Here is a 19,708-nt window from a genome sequence, read left to right on the forward strand (position 1 = left end):
ACCCCCTTGTAGAAGTGGGGGGAGGGCTGAAAAGAATGACATATCCCATAGGCTAGGAGCATAAAAAGCAGCATGGTATTCCCAAAATAATATAAATGCCATACACACAAAGGGATAATAATAATTTCTAATGTAAATATTCTATCAGTGTTTATTATAATTGAGCTAGATCCTAAAAGGTTTGAGCAAAAACTTATTTTGGGGAGCAGTATATAATATCCATCCTTTTTCTCCCTGAACTTCATATAAATTTTGTTGAGAGAATATTTACTTGGTTTTATCCATATGATGGGCATCAGGTCAAACAGAAGTTTGGGATGTTGTTCAGCAAGCAATCCACTGTAAAGAGAAATTGATAGAAATTATTAGAAATAACTTCTGAAATTTGCTTCTAAGAACAAATTGCTACTTACATATTGGCTTTTATTAGAAGAAAGTACTAGAGACATAGAGAAAAAAATGTAAAAAAAGAAAATGAAAAAATGGCAATGAAGAATTGGGAGAAACAAAAGAAAACGATGGGACGGCAAAGAGTAAACAGTGGACACTTATCAACGGCTGCCAATTTTTAATGACTGCCCATGAGGCCAGGGCTCCAAAGGAAACTTTCTCTCCTTCTCTTCTCTCCTTCTCTTCTCTCTATCCCATATATTTTAAACAGGAATAGTATTGCTTAATTTCCTGAGTGAAGCAGGAAATTCAATATTTATTGTAAATATTTATTTATTATCAAAATGCAAGAAAAGGCTTCCCATTCACTAACAGAAAGGTGAACTTCATTATAACTGTAAACTGTTTAAAAGTGAGGTGGTCCTACACATTACAAAATAGAAGGCAACTGTTATAAAATGGAATAAGCAGAAAAATAATTTCAGCTAACTTTTCTACTAATAAGACTACTGAAATATTGACTAAAAATTATTCAGCACCTAAAAATAACAACTCATCAGTTGCCCCAGCCTGACTAATGATTTATGTGAGAGTTCTGATATTATTACTTGCCTTAAAAGAGGACTTTTTTTTTTTAAAGCAACAGATTGCTTATCTTATCTATGATTCAGCTACAAATGAAGAGGTCCTGGCAGTTGAAACCACTGACCTTTCTCGGTTCCAGCGTGCACCATCGAGATACAATCCGTGAATATAAACACCATCATCTGGTGATGTGTCAGATGCATCAGATGGGATAACCTGAAGGGACAGGCACACACTAGCAGTGATCCTCTCCAGACAACTTCATCTCATAAAGAACACATTAGCGAAATATTCAGAACACATTCATGGAAACTCTACTGTATAATAGCTTGTTAAACTACACATTTTTTCAGCCGTAGTTTGTAAAAAAGTATAAAAGTACTTCTTTTTTAAGTACTTTATCAAATGTTACTGTACCTCATAATAGTTTTTGCTAAAGAGAAGAACAGCATTGGATTATTTAAATCAAATATTACAGTATATAAAAGTTCTATCTTAGGGATAGCAAGACAAATATTCTTACAACCCAAAGAATGAAGTAAAATTGCTTACAAATGGGTTACAATATATAAACTCGGTTTAAACACATGACTTAATGTAACGAAATACTGTTGACCTTAAGGAGTTACTATACCTCAAATTCATATCCTAGCAAATCAATAGGGGTGGTATATTTTCTGGCATAATTCTGCATAGCTCCAGTTAAAAAGGCCTGGGTGAAAAAGAAACCTGACAGCCAAAACACACAAGGTTTTCCTGAATTATACCAGTCCTATAAAGGGGAAACAAAACACATTATGTCAGTTTTTAAAGTTATACAAGCACCACCTGATGTACAATTCCTGATTCTGGTTTTTGCTTATGTTGTCCACATTTTCCATCACAAGGCCCTCTTCCCCGATGTCAAGCACACAGCCTGCCTTGACCCTCCCACCTCTTTCACCTTCTAGTTACTCTTCTTGGAAAACTCAAAACAATTTGAGCATTAACCTGAATGAAACATAGTTTGAAGAGTCAAATCTTTTGCAAAAGCCAAATGTAAATTATTTGATGCTTTATTATATCACCCCACTCAAAAGCAACCACGGTTAGACATCTTACACATTGTCTAATTATAGACCTCATTCGTTGATTCCAGTTCCTTAACCCTGTGTGTGTATATACATATACACATATTTTTTTTTAGATGAAATCTCGCACCATCACCCAGGCTGGAGTGCAGTGGCATGATCTTGGCTCACTGCAGCCTCTGCCTCCTGGGTTCGAGTGATTCTCCTGTTTCAGTCTCCTGAGTAGCTGGGATTACAGGTGTGCACCACCACATCTGGCTAATTTTTGTATTTTTAGTAGAGATGGAGTTTCAGCATGTTGGCCAGGTTGGTCTGGAACTCCAGACTTCAAGTGATTTGCCCACCTCGGCCTCCCAAAGTGCTGGGTATGAGCCACACCGTGCCTGGCCACCGGGGCTGGAGGTATGACTGGCCAGGTGTGAGCCACCGTGCCTGGCCCCAGTTCCTTAACTCTCTTAAACCCCTTGTCTCTGTGTCCACTGCCCTCACTCTAGTTCATGGTCTTCTTTCTGTACTAGTGCGTGTTGTCTTCTTGCTTCTTCCCTTTCTGTTCCATCTATCCAGAAGACTGTTGCCAGAATATAACTCATTGTGCAGAGTTTGGATCAGATGTAGCATCTTGCATAATTCTTCAGTGACCTACCAAATTGTTCAGTGACACACCAAATTAAAGCTTAAACCTCTTGGTCTCCTATTCAAGATGCTTCACATAAAGCAAAGAAACAAACCAAAAACACAGATACTTCACAATCCAGCCCCAATGTATTTTCAGTTCTATTATATCTCTTTTCCTTCCTTTCGGGCATCCTGCATTCTAATCTGGACTGGACTAAAGAGACTGGACTATTTGCTGGTCTCTGTGCCGGTGACATTTGTTGTTTTTCTGCCTATCTTAAAGTGATACTACCCTTCTCAGTCCAAGCTTCTCAGTCCAGGCACATCTGGTGGTAGAACACCTAGGCTTGCAGGGTAGGCTGGTGATTCACACCTGGCCAGTCATACCTCCAGCCCCAGTGACTGATTCAGAAATGGACATGTGACCCAATCAAAGCCAGAGATGCAGAAACTCTTGCTGAGACTTTTGGAGAAAAGACTCACTCTCAGCTCCTCGAAGTTGTGTGGATATAAGGCCAGAGTTGCTGTTGCTATCTTGCTACCATCAGATGAGAACCTAACTGAGAATGGAGTTTACCTGAAGGGAATAGAGACAAGAGATGATGTGCAAGAAGCCAGGACAAGATATCCATGTTTGCACACTGGTTGAATGTTACCTGAAGCCAGTTTAGCTCCTGGAGTTTTCAGTTACACGAGGGAACTTTATTTTTGCTTATGTCAGAATTTTTGTTACCTATAATGGAATCAATCCAAAGTGATACAGTGCCTTTTATCCCACAAGCTACATAGCGATCTCTTTTTCCTTTCTTTGCAGTATCGAAACCATTCATTCTTTAAATCCAGCTTAATTGCTACCTCATCCATGAAACAGTCTCTGCTTTCTTGTGCCGTAAGAACTCTCTCCCTTCTTTGAAATCGCAGAGCATTTTACATGTTGGTCTTTTATGGAACATCCCTTACTATAGTGTACTAATTTTCTTTAGATACATGGCTTGTCTCCCTGTAAGCTCTTGGCAGTGTCAGGACAGGACTTTTGTTATAATTATGTTTTTATCACAGAACACGCAACAAGGTGCTTTGAATAAAATAAGGTCTCAATTCATATTTATGGAATGAACAGATGAATCAATGAAATGAACTTTGTCTCTGGGCAGGCAATATACTCTGGGAAGAAGCCAGTTTTGCCCCCTAGGAGGAAGAGAACAAACTGCTGCTGGAGATGCTGCAACAGTACAAGCTATCAGGTCAAGAATAGGCACAGAAAGAGATGAAGTCTGATGAGGGCAAAACCAGGCAGAGCAAACACCAAGCACAAGAAGGCTGTAAAGGCCCACAAGGGAAGCATTTAGAAAACTCACTCGCCCATGGCTCCCTTTATCCCAGAGTGTCCTTAGTGTCTGTGGTCAGCTACTTGTACTATCTCTTAATAAGCTACCATTTACTAAGTGCTTAGTACATGCCAGGCACTGTGCTAAGCATTTTATATGCATTGCCTCATTTACTCTATAAAATAACAGTGAGTTGAATGTTTCTCTCATTTTACAGATGAACTGGGGTGCAGCAAGATGAGTCACTTGCTCAAAGTCACAAAGATACTAAGTGTTAGATCAGGATTTATGCTGGGATTTTAGGCAGTGTGCAAAAAGTTTTTTTTGTTGTTGTTGTTTGTTTTTTAAAGGCACAGGAGGAGAGAATGTGAAGATGCTATGGACTGAATGTTTGTTTTCCTCCAAAATTCACAGATTGAAACCCTCATCTCCAAGGTGATGGTATTTGGAGATGGAGCCTTTGGGAGGTAATTAAGTCTTAAGGGGTGGAGCCCTCATGATAGGATTAGCACCCTTATAAGAAGAAACAGAAGAGACATTTTTTTCTCTCTGTCTTTTTCTCTCATCATGAACCAGGAGAGCCGTCACCAACAACCTGACCATAATGGCATCCTGATCTCAGACTTCCCGGCCTCCAGAGCTGTGAGAAATAAATATCTGTTCTTTAAGTTGTCCAGTCTATTTTGCCTTTTTTTTTTTTTTTTTTTTGAGACGGAGTCTCGCTCTGTGGTCCAGGCTGGAGCGCAGTGGCCGGATCTCAGCTCGCTGCAAGCTCCACCTCCAGGGTTCACGCCATTCTCCTGCCTCAGCCTCCTGAGTAGCTAGGACTACAGGCGCCCGCCACCTCGCCCGGCTAGTTTTTTGTATTTTTTAGTAGAGACGGGGTTTCACCGTGTTAGCCAGGATGGTCTCAATCTCCTGACCTCGTGATCCGCCCGTCTCGGCCTCCCAAAGTGCTGGGATTACAGGCTTGAGCCACCGCGCCCGGCCTATTTTGCCTTTTTTATAGCAGCCTGAACTGACTAAAAAGATTGATAGGGTGAACAGTGAGAGAGAAATGAAGAAAGGGTAGTCCTGATAAGTAACAACTAGGAAAGGACCCCAGGTGGGGGAGAATAATTGTTCTGAAAAATGTCTAATTACAGACAATCCACTAGCAAATCTTGTTTTCAAATACCTTGCTCTGCCTGTAGCCCGAGCAGCACCACCTCGTTCTGCGTAGCTCCTCTAGCACCACCCTACAAAACTTCCCTCCAGCCCCTGCTTCTTTACAGATAGCCTCTTCTCTGCTTAGCTGCCCACTGCACTCTTGCAATGTATCTTCATACTTTCTCTAATAAATCTGCCTTTCTTTACCTACGACTGTCTTGGTAAATTCTTTTACTGAACATGACGCTGGTCCCAGACAGTTGCACCCAAGAGAGAAAGAACAGAAAATTCAGATGACTCGTTTGCTTAACTTATTAACTCTAAGAACCATTAGGAGGTAAAGAAGAGTCCAGGAGAAAGAAAGATAATGAGAAAACTATAGCTTCTGTAAGGGTAAGAGAACAATGGAGGAAACCCTTTCAGTATTCTGTTTTATATTATTCCTTTTGTTAAACATATAATCTACATGAAAAGCTCCTATCAATTAAAAATAATACAAAAGAAAAATGGGCCTAAGATATGAATTGACAACACACACACACACACACACACACACACACCCCACAAATGGAAAGCACACATACTAAAGAAGCATAGGCTCACTAGTCATCAAAGAAAGTCGAATGGAAACAGCAAGATATGGTTGACCTAACAGATTGGCAAAAATTTTAAAGGGATATAGGAGAAAGTCTGTTCTGCTACATTCTTACAAGCACTGGTTATTTTATGATTAGCTTATACAGTGAAACAAATAAAGCTTTTGTACAATAAAAAGGCAATTGAATACTGAAAGATCATATACCTTTGTGAACTTCCAAAAAAATAGTTTTGGGATTTTCCCCACCCCTTACTCCTTCATAAACATCAACCATAGAATGGGGACAGGCAGTGGAGTTGAGAAGGAAAAGCAGTGTTCTGTCTGATGTTTATGCTGGGAGGACAGCAGAGGGGGCATTCAAAATACTCATCTTTTCCCTGGTTTTCTGAGATAAGAGGCACTGATTTAAAGACAATAGCCAATTATTGATAAATCCAAGCCTCTGGCCTATAATCTCAGTGCTTTGGGAGGCCAAGGTGGGAGGACTGCTTGAGGTCAGGAGTGAGGGACCAGCCTAGGGTACTTGGTGAGACTCCATCTCTACAAAAAATAAAACTAGCCAAGTGTGGTGGCACGTGCCTGTAGTTCCAGCTATTCAAGAGGATCCCAGGATTGGAGATTACAGTGAGCTAAGATCACACCACTGCACTCCAGCCTGGATGACAGAGCAAGACCCTGTCTCTAAAAATAAAAAAAATAAAATAAAAAAATTCCAAGCCTCAGGATTTTTGACTTACCGTCAGGATTAAAATCACAAGACGGGACGCTTCTGGCCTTGGCTAAACCCACCTGGGAGGTAGGTTTGTGAGCATGAGAGGACGATCTGTACCTCGGGGACTGAAGTATGCTTATCCAGGTGGGCTGCCTCGAGCCTCGATCCCAACCCTGCGCTGGGTGTACTACAGACCTCCACATGTTGGACAGTAGGATTCAGCAGAGAATTAGTCCCACATCCTCTTTTCATCCATAAGCCACTCTTTCCAACTGCTTTTCCACCTCCCATTGTCCCTATGTCTACTTTACTGCTCAATCTGGATTTTGGGGAACCTCCTCCCAAAAAGGTATTAGAAGGAAATGCCAAGCACCGAAATTTTGTCAAGAAGCGGAGGCTCTTAGAACGGAGAGGCTTTCTGAGTAAAAAGAACCAACCCCCTAGCAAGGCGCTTAAGTTGCACTCTGAACCTCCAAAGAAAGGGGAAGCTCCGACGGTGGATGGCACTTGGAAGACCCCTTCCTTCCCAAAAAAGAAGAAGACAGCTGCCTCTAGCAATGGGTCAGGACAGTCCCTGGACAAGAAAGCTGCAGTGTCTTGGCTGATCCCTGCTCCTTCAAAAAAGGCTGATTCTGTTGCTGCTAAAGTAGATTTGCTGGGAGAGTTCCAGAGTGCCCTTCTAAAGATCAATAGTCACCCAACCCGCTCTCAGAAGAAAGGCTCCCAGGAGAAATCCTCTAAGAAGAACCATCCTCAGAAGAATGCCCCACAGAACTCCACCCAAGCTCATTCAGAGAATAAATGCTCCGGAATATCCCAGAAGTTGCCACAGAAGATGGTGGCAATTGACTGTGAGATGGTGGGCACAGGACCAAAGGAGCATGTTAGTTCCTTGGCTCGATGTAGCATTGTCAACTACAACGGAGATGTGCTTTATGATGAGTACATTCTTCCCCCCTGCCACACTGTGGACTACCGAACCAGATGGAGTGGTATCCGGAAGCAGCACGTGGTGAATGCCACACCCTTCAAGATTGCTCGAGGCCAGATCTTGAAGATACTCACAGGGAAGACAGTGGTGGGACATGCCATCCACATTGACTTCAAAGCCCTTCAGTACTTTCACCCCAAGTCCCTCACCCGTGACACCTCCCATATCTCCCCCTCAACTTGGAAGGCTGACTGCCAGGAGAATGCCACCATGTCTCTGAAGCATCTCCCCAAGAAGCTGCTAAACCGGGATATCCAGGTTGGGAAGAGCGGACATTCCTCTGTGGAAGATGCCCAGGCCACCATGGAGCTGTACAAGTTGGTTGAAGTCGAGTGGGAAGAGCACCTAGCCCAGAATCCCCCTAAAGACTAGTGACAGTGGGGACGCTGGTGATACGGGGAGGCAGAGGCAGCGCCCAGGAGAAACAGGGCAGCGGACCAATGGACGGCTCCACCAGCTCCACATCTTTGGAAGCTAGATTTGTGGCGAGAGAGAAGCTCTACTCCAGGCTTAATACCCATTGCAATTTCACCTCAGGTGTTGTGTCCTGTGTCTGGTTAAGTGTCCCATGGAAGGGGGAGGCCTTCACGTCAGAACCCAGCCCTGTACCGTTTACTTCTTAAATGGTGCTAACCACAGGTGTTCCAGCGTGCTGTGTGCCAGTTAAGATTTTTAACTTTCAAGGGGCAGGGCATACTGGGAAATGTGGTTTCCCAAACTGCCTTATCACTTGGGTGGACATATGTCTCCTTTTATGCCTTTTGGTTTGAGTAATTAACAGCATCCTCTTCCACACTCAGAAGTGTTCTAGTTGGGGCCAGGCATGGTGGCTCATGCTTGTAATCCCAACACTTAGGGAGGCCAATGCAGGTGGATCACCTGAGGTCAGGAGTTCAAGACCAGCCTGGCCAACATGGCAAAATCCTGTTCTCTACTAAAAATACAAAAAGCTAGTGGGGCATGGTGGCGGGTGCCTGTAATCCTAGCTACTCAGGAGGCTGAGGCAGGAGAATCGCTTGAGCCCAGGAGATGGAGATTGCAGCGAGCCGAGATCACGTCACTGCACTCCAGCCTGGGTAACAAGAATGAGACTCTGTCTCCAAAAAACAAACCAACAAAAAAAGTGTCCTGGTTGGATAACAAATTGTGTAATTCTAGGGCTTAGGCTTAAACCTGTACCTTTGGCAGGGCGCGGTGGCTCACGCCTGTAATCCCAACACTTTGGGAGGACGAGGTGGGTGGATCACAAGGTCAGGAGATCGAGACCATCCTGGCGAACACAGTGAAACCCCATCTCTACTAAAAATACAAAAAATTAGCCGGGCATGGTGGCAGGCTCCTGCAGTCGCAGCTACTTGGGAGGCTAAGGCAGGAGAATGGCATGAACCCAGGAGGTGGAGCGTGCAGTGAGCCGAGATCGTGCCACTGCACTCCAGTCTAGTCCACAGAGCAAGACTCCATCTCAAAAAAAAAAAAAAAAAAAATTGTGTGGTCCCTTTCCATGTCACAGACTCTGCTTTTGGCTCAGAGTCTGTATCTAGCCTGTGTCAGGATATTGCCTGTTCTTCCCACCTTGACTTCCAGAGCAGCCATCGCTGGTGAGCTTTAGTTCTCCTTAGGGTTCCAAGGCATTAAAAGTAAGAGTGTAGCTTGGAAATCAACTTTTGTGATTTAGGAAAGTTGTCTCTTTCCTAAGGTAATAGGGGGTTTATTTCATTTAGGCTCCAAATGGTAGGTTTTAAAATAATTTATAAAGTGTTTTAATAATTTGGTTGTCTTTTTTACCTTGCTAAACCAAGCCTCTAAAAACTCAAATTATTCCCTTGATAAATTTTTATAATGGAAAAAAAAAAAATCACAAGATAACTTTAAACTGTGGTCTTAGAGAACCACAAACTTAGAATCTTGGTCTCAGAGACCACAAACTTAGAATTTTGAAAAATATAAATATCACATATTACATTGGTTTGAAGTATAATTTTAATTTTCCACTCAGTACTTTGAAATGTGTGTATTTTTCAATATTCTAAAATTTTCATCAGACTATCACGAAGCTACTAATCACATTTCATTCAACTCAGAGACATTCAAGTGACCAGAGCCAACAACTAATATCTCCCCAATTAACCAAAAAAAAAAATTTTATATGTGTGTATATTTTACATATTTATACATGCATTTTACACACACCACACACACACACACACACACACACACACACACACCCCACAAATGGAAAGCACACATACTAAAGAAGCATAGGCTCACTAGTCATCAAAGAAAGTCGAATGGAAACAGCAAGATATGGTTGACCTAACAGATTGGCAAAAATTTTAAAGGGATATAGGAGAAAGTCTGTTCTGCTACATTCTTACAAGCACTGGTTATTTTATGATTAGCTTATACAGTGAAACAAATAAAGCTTTTGTACAATAAAAAGGCAATTGAATACTGAAAGATCATATACCTTTGTGAACTTCCAAAAAAATAGTTTTGGGATTTTCCCCACCCCTTACTCCTTCATAAACATCAACCATAGAATGGGGACAGGCAGTGGAGTTGAGAAGGAAAAGCAGTGTTCTGTCTGATGTTTATGCTGGGAGGACAGCAGAGGGGGCATTCAAAATACTCATCTTTTCCCTGGTTTTCTGAGATAAGAGGCACTGATTTAAAGACAATAGCCAATTATTGATAAATCCAAGCCTCTGGCCTATAATCTCAGTGCTTTGGGAGGCCAAGGTGGGAGGACTGCTTGAGGTCAGGAGTGAGGGACCAGCCTAGGGTACTTGGTGAGACTCCATCTCTACAAAAAATAAAACTAGCCAAGTGTGGTGGCACGTGCCTGTAGTTCCAGCTATTCAAGAGGATCCCAGGATTTGGAGATTACAGTGAGCTAAGATCACACCACTGCACTCCAGTCTGGATGACAGAGCAAGACCCTGTCTCTAAAAATAAAAAAAATAAAATAAAAAAATTCCAAGCCTCAGGATTTTTGACTTACCGTCAGGATTAAAATCACAAGACGGGACGCTTCTGGCCTTGGCTAAACCCACCTGGGAGGTAGGTTTGTGAGCATGAGAGGACGATCTGTACCTCGGGGACTGAAGTATGCTTATCCAGGTGGGCTGCCTCGAGCCTCGATCCCAACCCTGCGCTGGGTGTACTACAGACCTCCACATGTTGGACAGTAGGATTCAGCAGAGAATTAGTCCCACATCCTCTTTTCATCCATAAGCCACTCTTTCCAACTGCTTTTCCACCTCCCATTGTCCCTATGTCTACTTTACTGCTCAATCTGGATTTTGGGGAACCTCCTCCCAAAAAGGTATTAGAAGGAAATGCCAAGCACCGAAATTTTGTCAAGAAGCGGAGGCTCTTAGAACGGAGAGGCTTTCTGAGTAAAAAGAACCAACCCCCTAGCAAGGCGCTTAAGTTGCACTCTGAACCTCCAAAGAAAGGGGAAGCTCCGACGGTGGATGGCACTTGGAAGACCCCTTCCTTCCCAAAAAAGAAGAAGACAGCTGCCTCTAGCAATGGGTCAGGACAGTCCCTGGACAAGAAAGCTGCAGTGTCTTGGCTGATCCCTGCTCCTTCAAAAAAGGCTGATTCTGTTGCTGCTAAAGTAGATTTGCTGGGAGAGTTCCAGAGTGCCCTTCTAAAGATCAATAGTCACCCAACCCGCTCTCAGAAGAAAGGCTCCCAGGAGAAATCCTCTAAGAAGAACCATCCTCAGAAGAATGCCCCACAGAACTCCACCCAAGCTCATTCAGAGAATAAATGCTCCGGAATATCCCAGAAGTTGCCACAGAAGATGGTGGCAATTGACTGTGAGATGGTGGGCACAGGACCAAAGGAGCATGTTAGTTCCTTGGCTCGATGTAGCATTGTCAACTACAACGGAGATGTGCTTTATGATGAGTACATTCTTCCCCCCTGCCACACTGTGGACTACCGAACCAGATGGAGTGGTATCCGGAAGCAGCACGTGGTGAATGCCACACCCTTCAAGATTGCTCGAGGCCAGATCTTGAAGATACTCACAGGGAAGACAGTGGTGGGACATGCCATCCACATTGACTTCAAAGCCCTTCAGTACTTTCACCCCAAGTCCCTCACCCGTGACACCTCCCATATCTCCCCCTCAACTTGGAAGGCTGACTGCCAGGAGAATGCCACCATGTCTCTGAAGCATCTCCCCAAGAAGCTGCTAAACCGGGATATCCAGGTTGGGAAGAGCGGACATTCCTCTGTGGAAGATGCCCAGGCCACCATGGAGCTGTACAAGTTGGTTGAAGTCGAGTGGGAAGAGCACCTAGCCCAGAATCCCCCTAAAGACTAGTGACAGTGGGGACGCTGGTGATACGGGGAGGCAGAGGCAGCGCCCAGGAGAAACAGGGCAGCGGACCAATGGACGGCTCCACCAGCTCCACATCTTTGGAAGCTAGATTTGTGGCGAGAGAGAAGCTCTACTCCAGGCTTAATACCCATTGCAATTTCACCTCAGGTGTTGTGTCCTGTGTCTGGTTAAGTGTCCCATGGAAGGGGGAGGCCTTCACGTCAGAACCCAGCCCTGTACCGTTTACTTCTTAAATGGTGCTAACCACAGGTGTTCCAGCGTGCTGTGTGCCAGTTAAGATTTTTAACTTTCAAGGGGCAGGGCATACTGGGAAATGTGGTTTCCCAAACTGCCTTATCACTTGGGTGGACATATGTCTCCTTTTATGCCTTTTGGTTTGAGTAATTAACAGCATCCTCTTCCACACTCAGAAGTGTTCTAGTTGGGGCCAGGCATGGTGGCTCATGCTTGTAATCCCAACACTTAGGGAGGCCAATGCAGGTGGATCACCTGAGGTCAGGAGTTCAAGACCAGCCTGGCCAACATGGCAAAATCCTGTTCTCTACTAAAAATACAAAAAGCTAGTGGGGCATGGTGGCGGGTGCCTGTAATCCTAGCTACTCAGGAGGCTGAGGCAGGAGAATCGCTTGAGCCCAGGAGGTGGAGATTGCAGCGAGCCGAGATCACGTCACTGCACTCCAGCCTGGGTAACAAGAATGAGACTCTGTCTCCAAAAAACAAACCAACAAAAAAAGTGTCCTGGTTGGATAACAAATTGTGTAATTCTAGGGCTTAGGCTTAAACCTGTACCTTTGGCAGGGCGCGGTGGCTCACGCCTGTAATCCCAACACTTTGGGAGGACGAGGTGGGTGGATCACAAGGTCAGGAGATCGAGACCATCCTGGCGAACACAGTGAAACCCCATCTCTACTAAAAATACAAAAAATTAGCCGGGCATGGTGGCAGGCTCCTGCAGTCGCAGCTACTTGGGAGGCTAAGGCAGGAGAATGGCATGAACCCAGGAGGTGGAGCGTGCAGTGAGCCGAGATCGTGCCACTGCACTCCAGTCTAGTCCACAGAGCAAGACTCCATCTCAAAAAAAAAAAAAAAAAAAATTGTGTGGTCCCTTTCCATGTCACAGACTCTGCTTTTGGCTCAGAGTCTGTATCTAGCCTGTGTCAGGATATTGCCTGTTCTTCCCACCTTGACTTCCAGAGCAGCCATCGCTGGTGAGCTTTAGTTCTCCTTAGGGTTCCAAGGCATTAAAAGTAAGAGTGTAGCTTGGAAATCAACTTTTGTGATTTAGGAAAGCTGTCTCTTTCCTAAGGTAATAGGGGGTTTATTTCATTTAGGCTCCAAATGGTAGGTTTTAAAATAATTTATAAAGTGTTTTAATAATTTGGTTGTCTTTTTTACCTTGCTAAACCAAGCCTCTAAAAACTCAAATTATTCCCTTGATAAATTTTTATAATGGAAAAAAAAAAAATCACAAGATAACTTTAAACTGTGGTCTTAGAGAACCACAAACTTAGAATCTTGGTCTCAGAGACCACAAACTTAGAATTTTGAAAAATATAAATATCACATATTACATTGGTTTGAAGTATAATTTTAATTTTCCACTCAGTACTTTGAAATGTGTGTATTTTTCAATATTCTAAAATTTTCATCAGACTATCACGAAGCTACTAATCACATTTCATTCAACTCAGAGACATTCAAGTGACCAGAGCCAACAACTAATATCTCCCCAATTAACCAAAAAAAAAAATTTTATATGTGTGTATATTTTACATATTTATACATGCATTTTACACACACACACACACACACACACACACACACACACAACTTTTACCTGTAAAAAGTTCAACCGGGCTAGGAAATCTGTGGTGTAACTTCCTAGTGGCTTAAGGCTTGGGTATGAACGTTTGGCCCATATTTCTGGAACCTTTCCAACAAGTAAGCTGCTGGAGAGTGCCTCCAATGCAGAATCCATCACAACCACTCCCTTAATAGCTTTTTCAAGGTCCCGCAGACTATTACGTATAGTTATAATTAAACTGCAATGAAAGAAATTATGTCATCAACATATATGATGATATCAACATACAGTCTTTCCAGAAGAACAGCAGGCATTTCATTCCCAGCTTTATGGGACTGCTTCCCAAAATGTGTCACCTCCCATGTGATGGTACGTGAGGTAATGTTAAGTGATACATGTATGAACATTTTTCATTCATCACATACATATTTTAAAATACAGAAAGTAATACAACTAGCATATCAAAATTTTTGCTTTCTGGCTATTTTTCCTTAGGACCTAGCTAATTTAGGCAGGGAATGACTTAAGGAAAAATAATAGGTAAATAATATTTCAGGTGACATGAAAATATGAAAAAGCTGTAATGATGTCATTCAATGGCTGAAACTAAGGAAACACTGCATGAAAACATAAATTATATATTCATTTATACACTTGCAAATACTTTACTTGCACTTAGGCCCACCTTGCTAAGAACACCATAAATGTAGTGAAAGATTTTAGGCTAGAAGTCTGAGCAGCTGAGATATAGTATGTTATTATGTATACATAAATAAAACCTTTGTATAAGAAATGCTGAATTAACTAAGGCATCCGGTGCATATATATATATTTTTTCTTTTTTTTTTTTTTTTTTTTTTTTTTGTTGAGACGGAGTCTCGCTCTGTCGCCCAGGCTGGAGTGCAGTGGCCGGATCTCAGCTCACTGCAAGCTCCGCCTCCCGGGTTTACGCCATTCTCCTGCCTCAGCCTCCCGAGAAGCTGGGACTACAGGCGCCCGCCACCTCGCCCGGCTAGTTTTTTTTTTTTGTATTTTTAGTAGAGACGGGGTTTCACTGTGTTCGCCAGGATGGTCTCGATCTCCTGACCTCGTGATCCGCCCGTCTCGGCCTCCCAAAGTGCTGGGATTACAGGCTTGAGCCACCGCGCCCGGCCATTTTTTTCTTTTTTTGAGACAGAGTTTCACTCTGTTGCCCAGGCTGCAGTGCAATGGCATGATCTTGGCTCACTGCAACCTCCGCCTCCCAGGTTCAAGCAATTCTCCTGCCTCAGCCTCCTGAGTAGCTGGGATTACAGGCATGCATCACCGCACCCAGCTAATTTCTGTATTTTTAGTAGAGACAGGGTTTCACCATGTTGGCCAGGCTGGTCTCGAACTCCTAACCTCAGGTGATTCGCCTGCCTCGGCCTCCCAAAGTGCTGGGATTACAGGCGTGAGCCACTGCACCTGGCCAGGTAGCAGAAAAATGACAAAAGATGTGACTACACATAGGTCTAGCTAATGTTTATTCTGTCTCTAATTCCTAAGAAGTATAGTTAACAGATGGATGAGAAGTTATGATTAATGAATATTTTTAACCAGTAATAACAGATCTCTTTTCATCATCATTTTTACTTTTTAAAAGATACCCTCTCAGCCAGGCGTGGTGACTCATGCCAGTAATCCCAGCACTTGGGGAGACTGAGGTGGGCGGATCACAAGGTCAGGAGGTCAAGACCATCCTGGCTAACACAGAGAAACCCCGTCTTTACTAAAAATACGAAAAATTAGCCAGGCATGGTGGCAGGCGCCTGTAGTCCCAGCTACTTGGGAGGCTGAGGCAGGAGAATGGAGTGAACCCAGGAGATGGAGCTGGCAGTGAGCCCAGATAGTGCCACTGCACTCCAGCCTGGGCGACAGAGTGAGACTCCATCTCAAAAACAAACAAACAAACAAATAAATAAATAAAGATATCCTCTCTTCTGAGACAGAAGATATGGAACTTTTCTTTTTCTTTTCTTTTTTTTTGAGACAAGGTTTCACTGTTTCCCAGGCTGGAGTGCAGTGGCACGATCTCTGCTCGCTGTAGCCTCCATCTCCCAGGCTCAAGCGATTCTCCCAACTCGGCCTCCCGAGTAGCTGAGACTACAGGCACCTGCCACCAGGCCTGGATAATTTTAAAATTTTTGTTGACAGGGTTTTGCCATGTTTCCGAAGCTGGAATTTCAGGGCTCAAGTGATCCTCCTGCCTCGGCCGCATAAAGAGTTAGGATTACAGTATGAGTCACTGAGCCTGGCCAGAACTTTTTGAATGAGCAAAAATTCCAATGAAATGACAGGATTTAATAGTCTTTTCGGTTCAATACCATTGTGTGCTTTTATCGACTTTGGATGGTTGCCTTCTGAATCACTGGGGACATAGATCCTTACTTGTTAAATCTTTCCATTTCTTGTACTAACACAGTATTCATGCTTTCTTCATATCTCACAGGATACTTCTGTAGTGCCATTTCAATGTCGAAATCACTAGGGAGCTAAAAGAATAGATTTTGAAGATCACAAATTATTCTCAGAATGGATAATTAGCTTCATTGAGCTATTATATAATAATAGCTAACACCAGATTGTATACGTACATTAGCTCATAACATACATTAATGTATGTAAGTCATATGTACATTAGCGCATCCACAACCACAGTTACTAAGAACTTATAATATGCCAGGCATTTTATAAGCCACTTTAAATTCATGATCTCTTTAATGTTCTCAAAAAACTTTAAAAAATTGGTAGTAGTATCACCATTTAACTTTTTGGAGACTAATGCTTAGAGAGGCAAAGTTCTTCCTCAAGATCATAATGCTAGTACATGGAGTTTTCAGATTGTCATTTCAGTATCATTTTTATTTATATTTTAAGTAACATATTTTAAGCTAAGCATTACCTTGTTGAGGATATCTTTGGCAATTTCTAACAGAATCTGGTCAGTACTTCCCGCAGCTCCTGTCTGTTTGGAGCCTCCCTGGGTGAGGAGCAAAGACTCGAAGAGGGTTTTTGTTTGTTGAAGATCCTTGGAGATATCAACATTTTCATGTAATCCAAATATCTCAGGGTGTTGAGTAAATGGAAGTTTCTACCAGAAAGCAAATTAAGCATGCATCATATTTTCCGTGGATACTGAAAGGGATGATCAGGATACGCTAGTCCAAAATATGCTACTTTGGCATGGGGGTTATGTGAGCTGAAGGCAATTAAGAATCAACAGATCCAGAAAGAGGTCTCTGCCCTCCCCTTATCTGTCTAAAAGTAGGGCATCAATTTCCCATTTTGACTTGTGGCATACATTGCCTCTTTCTTGTACCAGGATGAAGAGAATGACCCTTCTCACTGGAGACAAAACTGACACTGAGATGAGTCTGTATAAACAGACCTCACTCAAAATAGTCCTTATCTTCCACTAGTTTCCCCCATATATTTCCTAATCACTTTCCCACAATGTATTGCCCCTAGAACTCTAAATCCGCTTTCCTTTATCTAGTCATGTCTCTACAATTTACCCGCCTCTGTTGACATGGTAAATGCCCAAGTACAACTGCACTGTTTGGTTTTCTCTCCTTTTCTGCAAAGCTCCTGTGCACATAAAAATATTAACATTAGTACAAACTGTACTGCCTCTTCTCCTGCTGATTTGTTTTTTGTCAGTTTGATTGGCAGGCTCTGGCACTGAACATAAGAGGGTAAAGTTTTTCCTTTCCTACAATACATGAATTCATAAGGCAGACATGTGGAGACCAAAAAAGGGTTAAAAACCAACATCAAATAACAGAATACTCAAATTTTTCTAATTTTCAGTAATTACTAGAAAAGGGTTATTAAAAGTTGATTAAAACCATAATACTCTAAACCTATATATTACAGAAGAACATTTCACCATTTGCTGTTAGAAAAATCACACATTAATCTAACCTTATTTTCGGTGACATCATTACCTTAATGAATTCAATGTAGTCCTCATAAGTGCCTTTAGGAGGTGCAAAATAGTTTCCACTGGGAGAAAACTTATAATGAGGGTTTTCAACTATGGACAGATTATAAAAGTCAGCCAGCATGGTTAATAGGAGACGTCTGTCCCAATCGTCTGTCACTCTTCCTCCATAATTACACTCCCCAGTCAGGTAAGATATAGCTTCAAATGGAATTGTATCATATTCATTGATAAATAACTGAAGCAAAGGAAAAACGAAACAAGAAAAACCCTAAAGTATTTTGCTTCATTTCTATTTTAAGTATGTATCTATCTATCTAGAAAGGGGGTTGAAAGAATTATCATCATGAGTTGTCTTTGGGTAGCTGAGATTGTTAGTTTTTTTTGGACAGAGTCTTGCTCTGTCACCCAGGCTGGAGTGCAGTGGCATGATCTCGGCTCACTGCAACCTCTGCCTCCTGGATCCAAGCAATTCTCCTGCCTCAGCCTCCCAAATAGCTGGAATTACAGGAGTGTGCCACCACGCCCAGCTAATTTTTTTGTGTTTTTAGTAGAGACAGGGCTTCACCATGTTGGCCAGTCTGGTCTTGAACTCCTGACCTCAAGTGATCCACCTGCCTCAGCCTCCCAAAGTGCTGGGATTACAGGCATGAGCCACTGCACCTGGCTGATAGCATTTTATCTTAAATTGCTTGTCCGTGTTTCTAATTTTTTCTGAAATAAAGACATATTGCTTCTGTAATAAGAAAAACATTTAACAAAAAAAATGACATGGAAATTACCAAGTATTTTTCATATGAATTTGGATAAACCTTGTTTTATGGCACTCGCTATCAACTGGGGTTAATTTTGTCCCCCAGGTTACATTTGGCAATGTCTGGAGATAACTTAGATGGTCACAACTGTGGTGGGGGCTGGGGTGTTACTGGCATCTATTGGGTAGAGGCCTGGGCTGCTGCTAGATAATACACAGGAGAGCTGCCCACAGCAAAGAACTATCTGGCCCAAAATGCCAGTCATGCCAAGGCTGAGAACCAGGTGCCTGGTTTAGGACACTTTTCACAATGTGATTAAAAACAAATCAATTTCAAACTTTAGTACAAGAGTGTAAATCACACACTGTGACACAGTTCCACTGGTAAACAATGCATAGCATTTCTAGTTTCCTTATTGTTGTAATAATAGTAATAAAAACTATCATGGGCATAGTTTTTATATTGTCTTATTCACCTCTCAATAACTCTGAGGAGCAGGAAACAGTCTGGTGAATGTGAAGTAATATGAAGGCCTGAATTTATTTCTTCCAGTTCCAGATCCCATACTTTTTCTAATATAGAGGAATTTTTTATAGTATGTGTATTGAGACGGTATCAGTTGTGGGTTGAGAGCTTTTCCTGCCCCTGAAGTTTACTTAATAGTGCAGGAATTATAGCAGAAATTATGCACAGTTGAGAAAAAAATATTTCTAAATTCTCTAGAACCAAGTTGAAAGAAGGCTTAATCCTTTAAGACGCCCATGTTTTGAAGAGTAAGAGAAATGTCAAGAGATATGAAAGGGGACTGAGAAAGAGGGAAGGTCGTCGTTTTGGGAAATGAATTATTTGCAAAAAGACGAAAGTTTTTCCCTGTCTCTTCTTTGGGGGAGGGGAAGGGTGTGTTCAACTGGGTTCCTTCCCTCCCCAAAACTGAAGGAAGAGACTTCACGAGAATTTAATGTTAAATTTGTGGCATATGCAAGAAGTGGAGACCAACAGCTCATTCTCTGGCTGTGTATCCACTTAGCCATCAGTTTTCTGATTTGCCTTTTGAAAAGAGGCAGCCTGCTCATACCAGGTGAAGATGGCTTAAGGATTAATCCTCAATCATCTTTCCAATTTCTGAAGAAATGAAACATGGATCCAGCCAATGCTGGCAGTTTCCAATGTGGGGGCTAGAAAGGTTGATGACATCAGAGGCTGTAGGCTGGGGCTTGGCCAGAAGATGATTGATTATATGCAGTATGATGGTTTTGGCAAAATGTTCTTCAAGCTTAGGCTGTACCAACTAATTGGTCTAAAAAACCAGTGTTTGAAATCAATGTCATTTCATCATGCAGTTACAATTCCATAAGCACCAATCTCAACAACTGTTACAAGGATTTTCAAA

At 42.4% G+C, this 19,708-nt stretch overlaps 3 protein-coding genes across 3 annotated transcripts in view; 2 read left to right on the top strand and 1 right to left on the bottom strand.

Moving 5' to 3' along the window:
* DNAH12 (dynein axonemal heavy chain 12) overlaps positions 1–19,708 on the bottom strand; it is a 236,638-nt gene that overhangs the window by 1,544 nt on the left and 215,386 nt on the right. Inside the window, exons 66-72 of the mRNA XM_033210211.1 lie at positions 17,568–17,801; positions 16,523–16,711; positions 16,009–16,112; positions 13,633–13,837; positions 1,610–1,747; positions 1,100–1,191; positions 272–339 (exon numbers count right to left, since the gene is read on the bottom strand). Coding sequence (XP_033066102.1) covers positions 272–339; positions 1,100–1,191; positions 1,610–1,747; positions 13,633–13,837; positions 16,009–16,112; positions 16,523–16,711; positions 17,568–17,801 — 1,030 coding nt within the window. The remainder of the gene's footprint in view (positions 1–271; positions 340–1,099; positions 1,192–1,609; positions 1,748–13,632; positions 13,838–16,008; positions 16,113–16,522; positions 16,712–17,567; positions 17,802–19,708) is intronic.
* On the top strand, positions 6,620–8,280 carry LOC117083035 (interferon-stimulated 20 kDa exonuclease-like 2). The gene has a single exon (XM_033210208.1). It carries the CDS (start codon positions 6,746–6,748, stop codon positions 7,808–7,810), a length of 1,065 nt encoding a protein of 354 aa, XP_033066099.1. The 5' UTR covers positions 6,620–6,745; the 3' UTR covers positions 7,811–8,280.
* On the top strand, positions 10,587–12,283 carry LOC117083036 (interferon-stimulated 20 kDa exonuclease-like 2). The gene has a single exon (XM_033210209.1). The coding sequence runs from the start codon at positions 10,713–10,715 to the stop codon at positions 11,775–11,777; it is 1,065 nt and encodes a 354-aa protein (XP_033066100.1). The 5' UTR covers positions 10,587–10,712; the 3' UTR covers positions 11,778–12,283.

Source organism: Trachypithecus francoisi, unplaced genomic scaffold (genome assembly GCF_009764315.1).
Source record: "Trachypithecus francoisi isolate TF-2019V2 unplaced genomic scaffold, Tfra_2.0 Lachesis_group0, whole genome shotgun sequence".
Taxonomy (NCBI): Eukaryota; Metazoa; Chordata; class Mammalia; order Primates; family Cercopithecidae; genus Trachypithecus; species Trachypithecus francoisi.

What these genes read in the sequence shown, in the direction of transcription:
- LOC117083035 (XM_033210208.1), top strand. Translation starts at nt 6,746, where the DNA reads ATGTCTACTTTACTGCTCAATCTGGATTTTGGGGAACCTCCTCCCAAA.
- LOC117083036 (XM_033210209.1), top strand. Translation starts at nt 10,713, where the DNA reads ATGTCTACTTTACTGCTCAATCTGGATTTTGGGGAACCTCCTCCCAAA.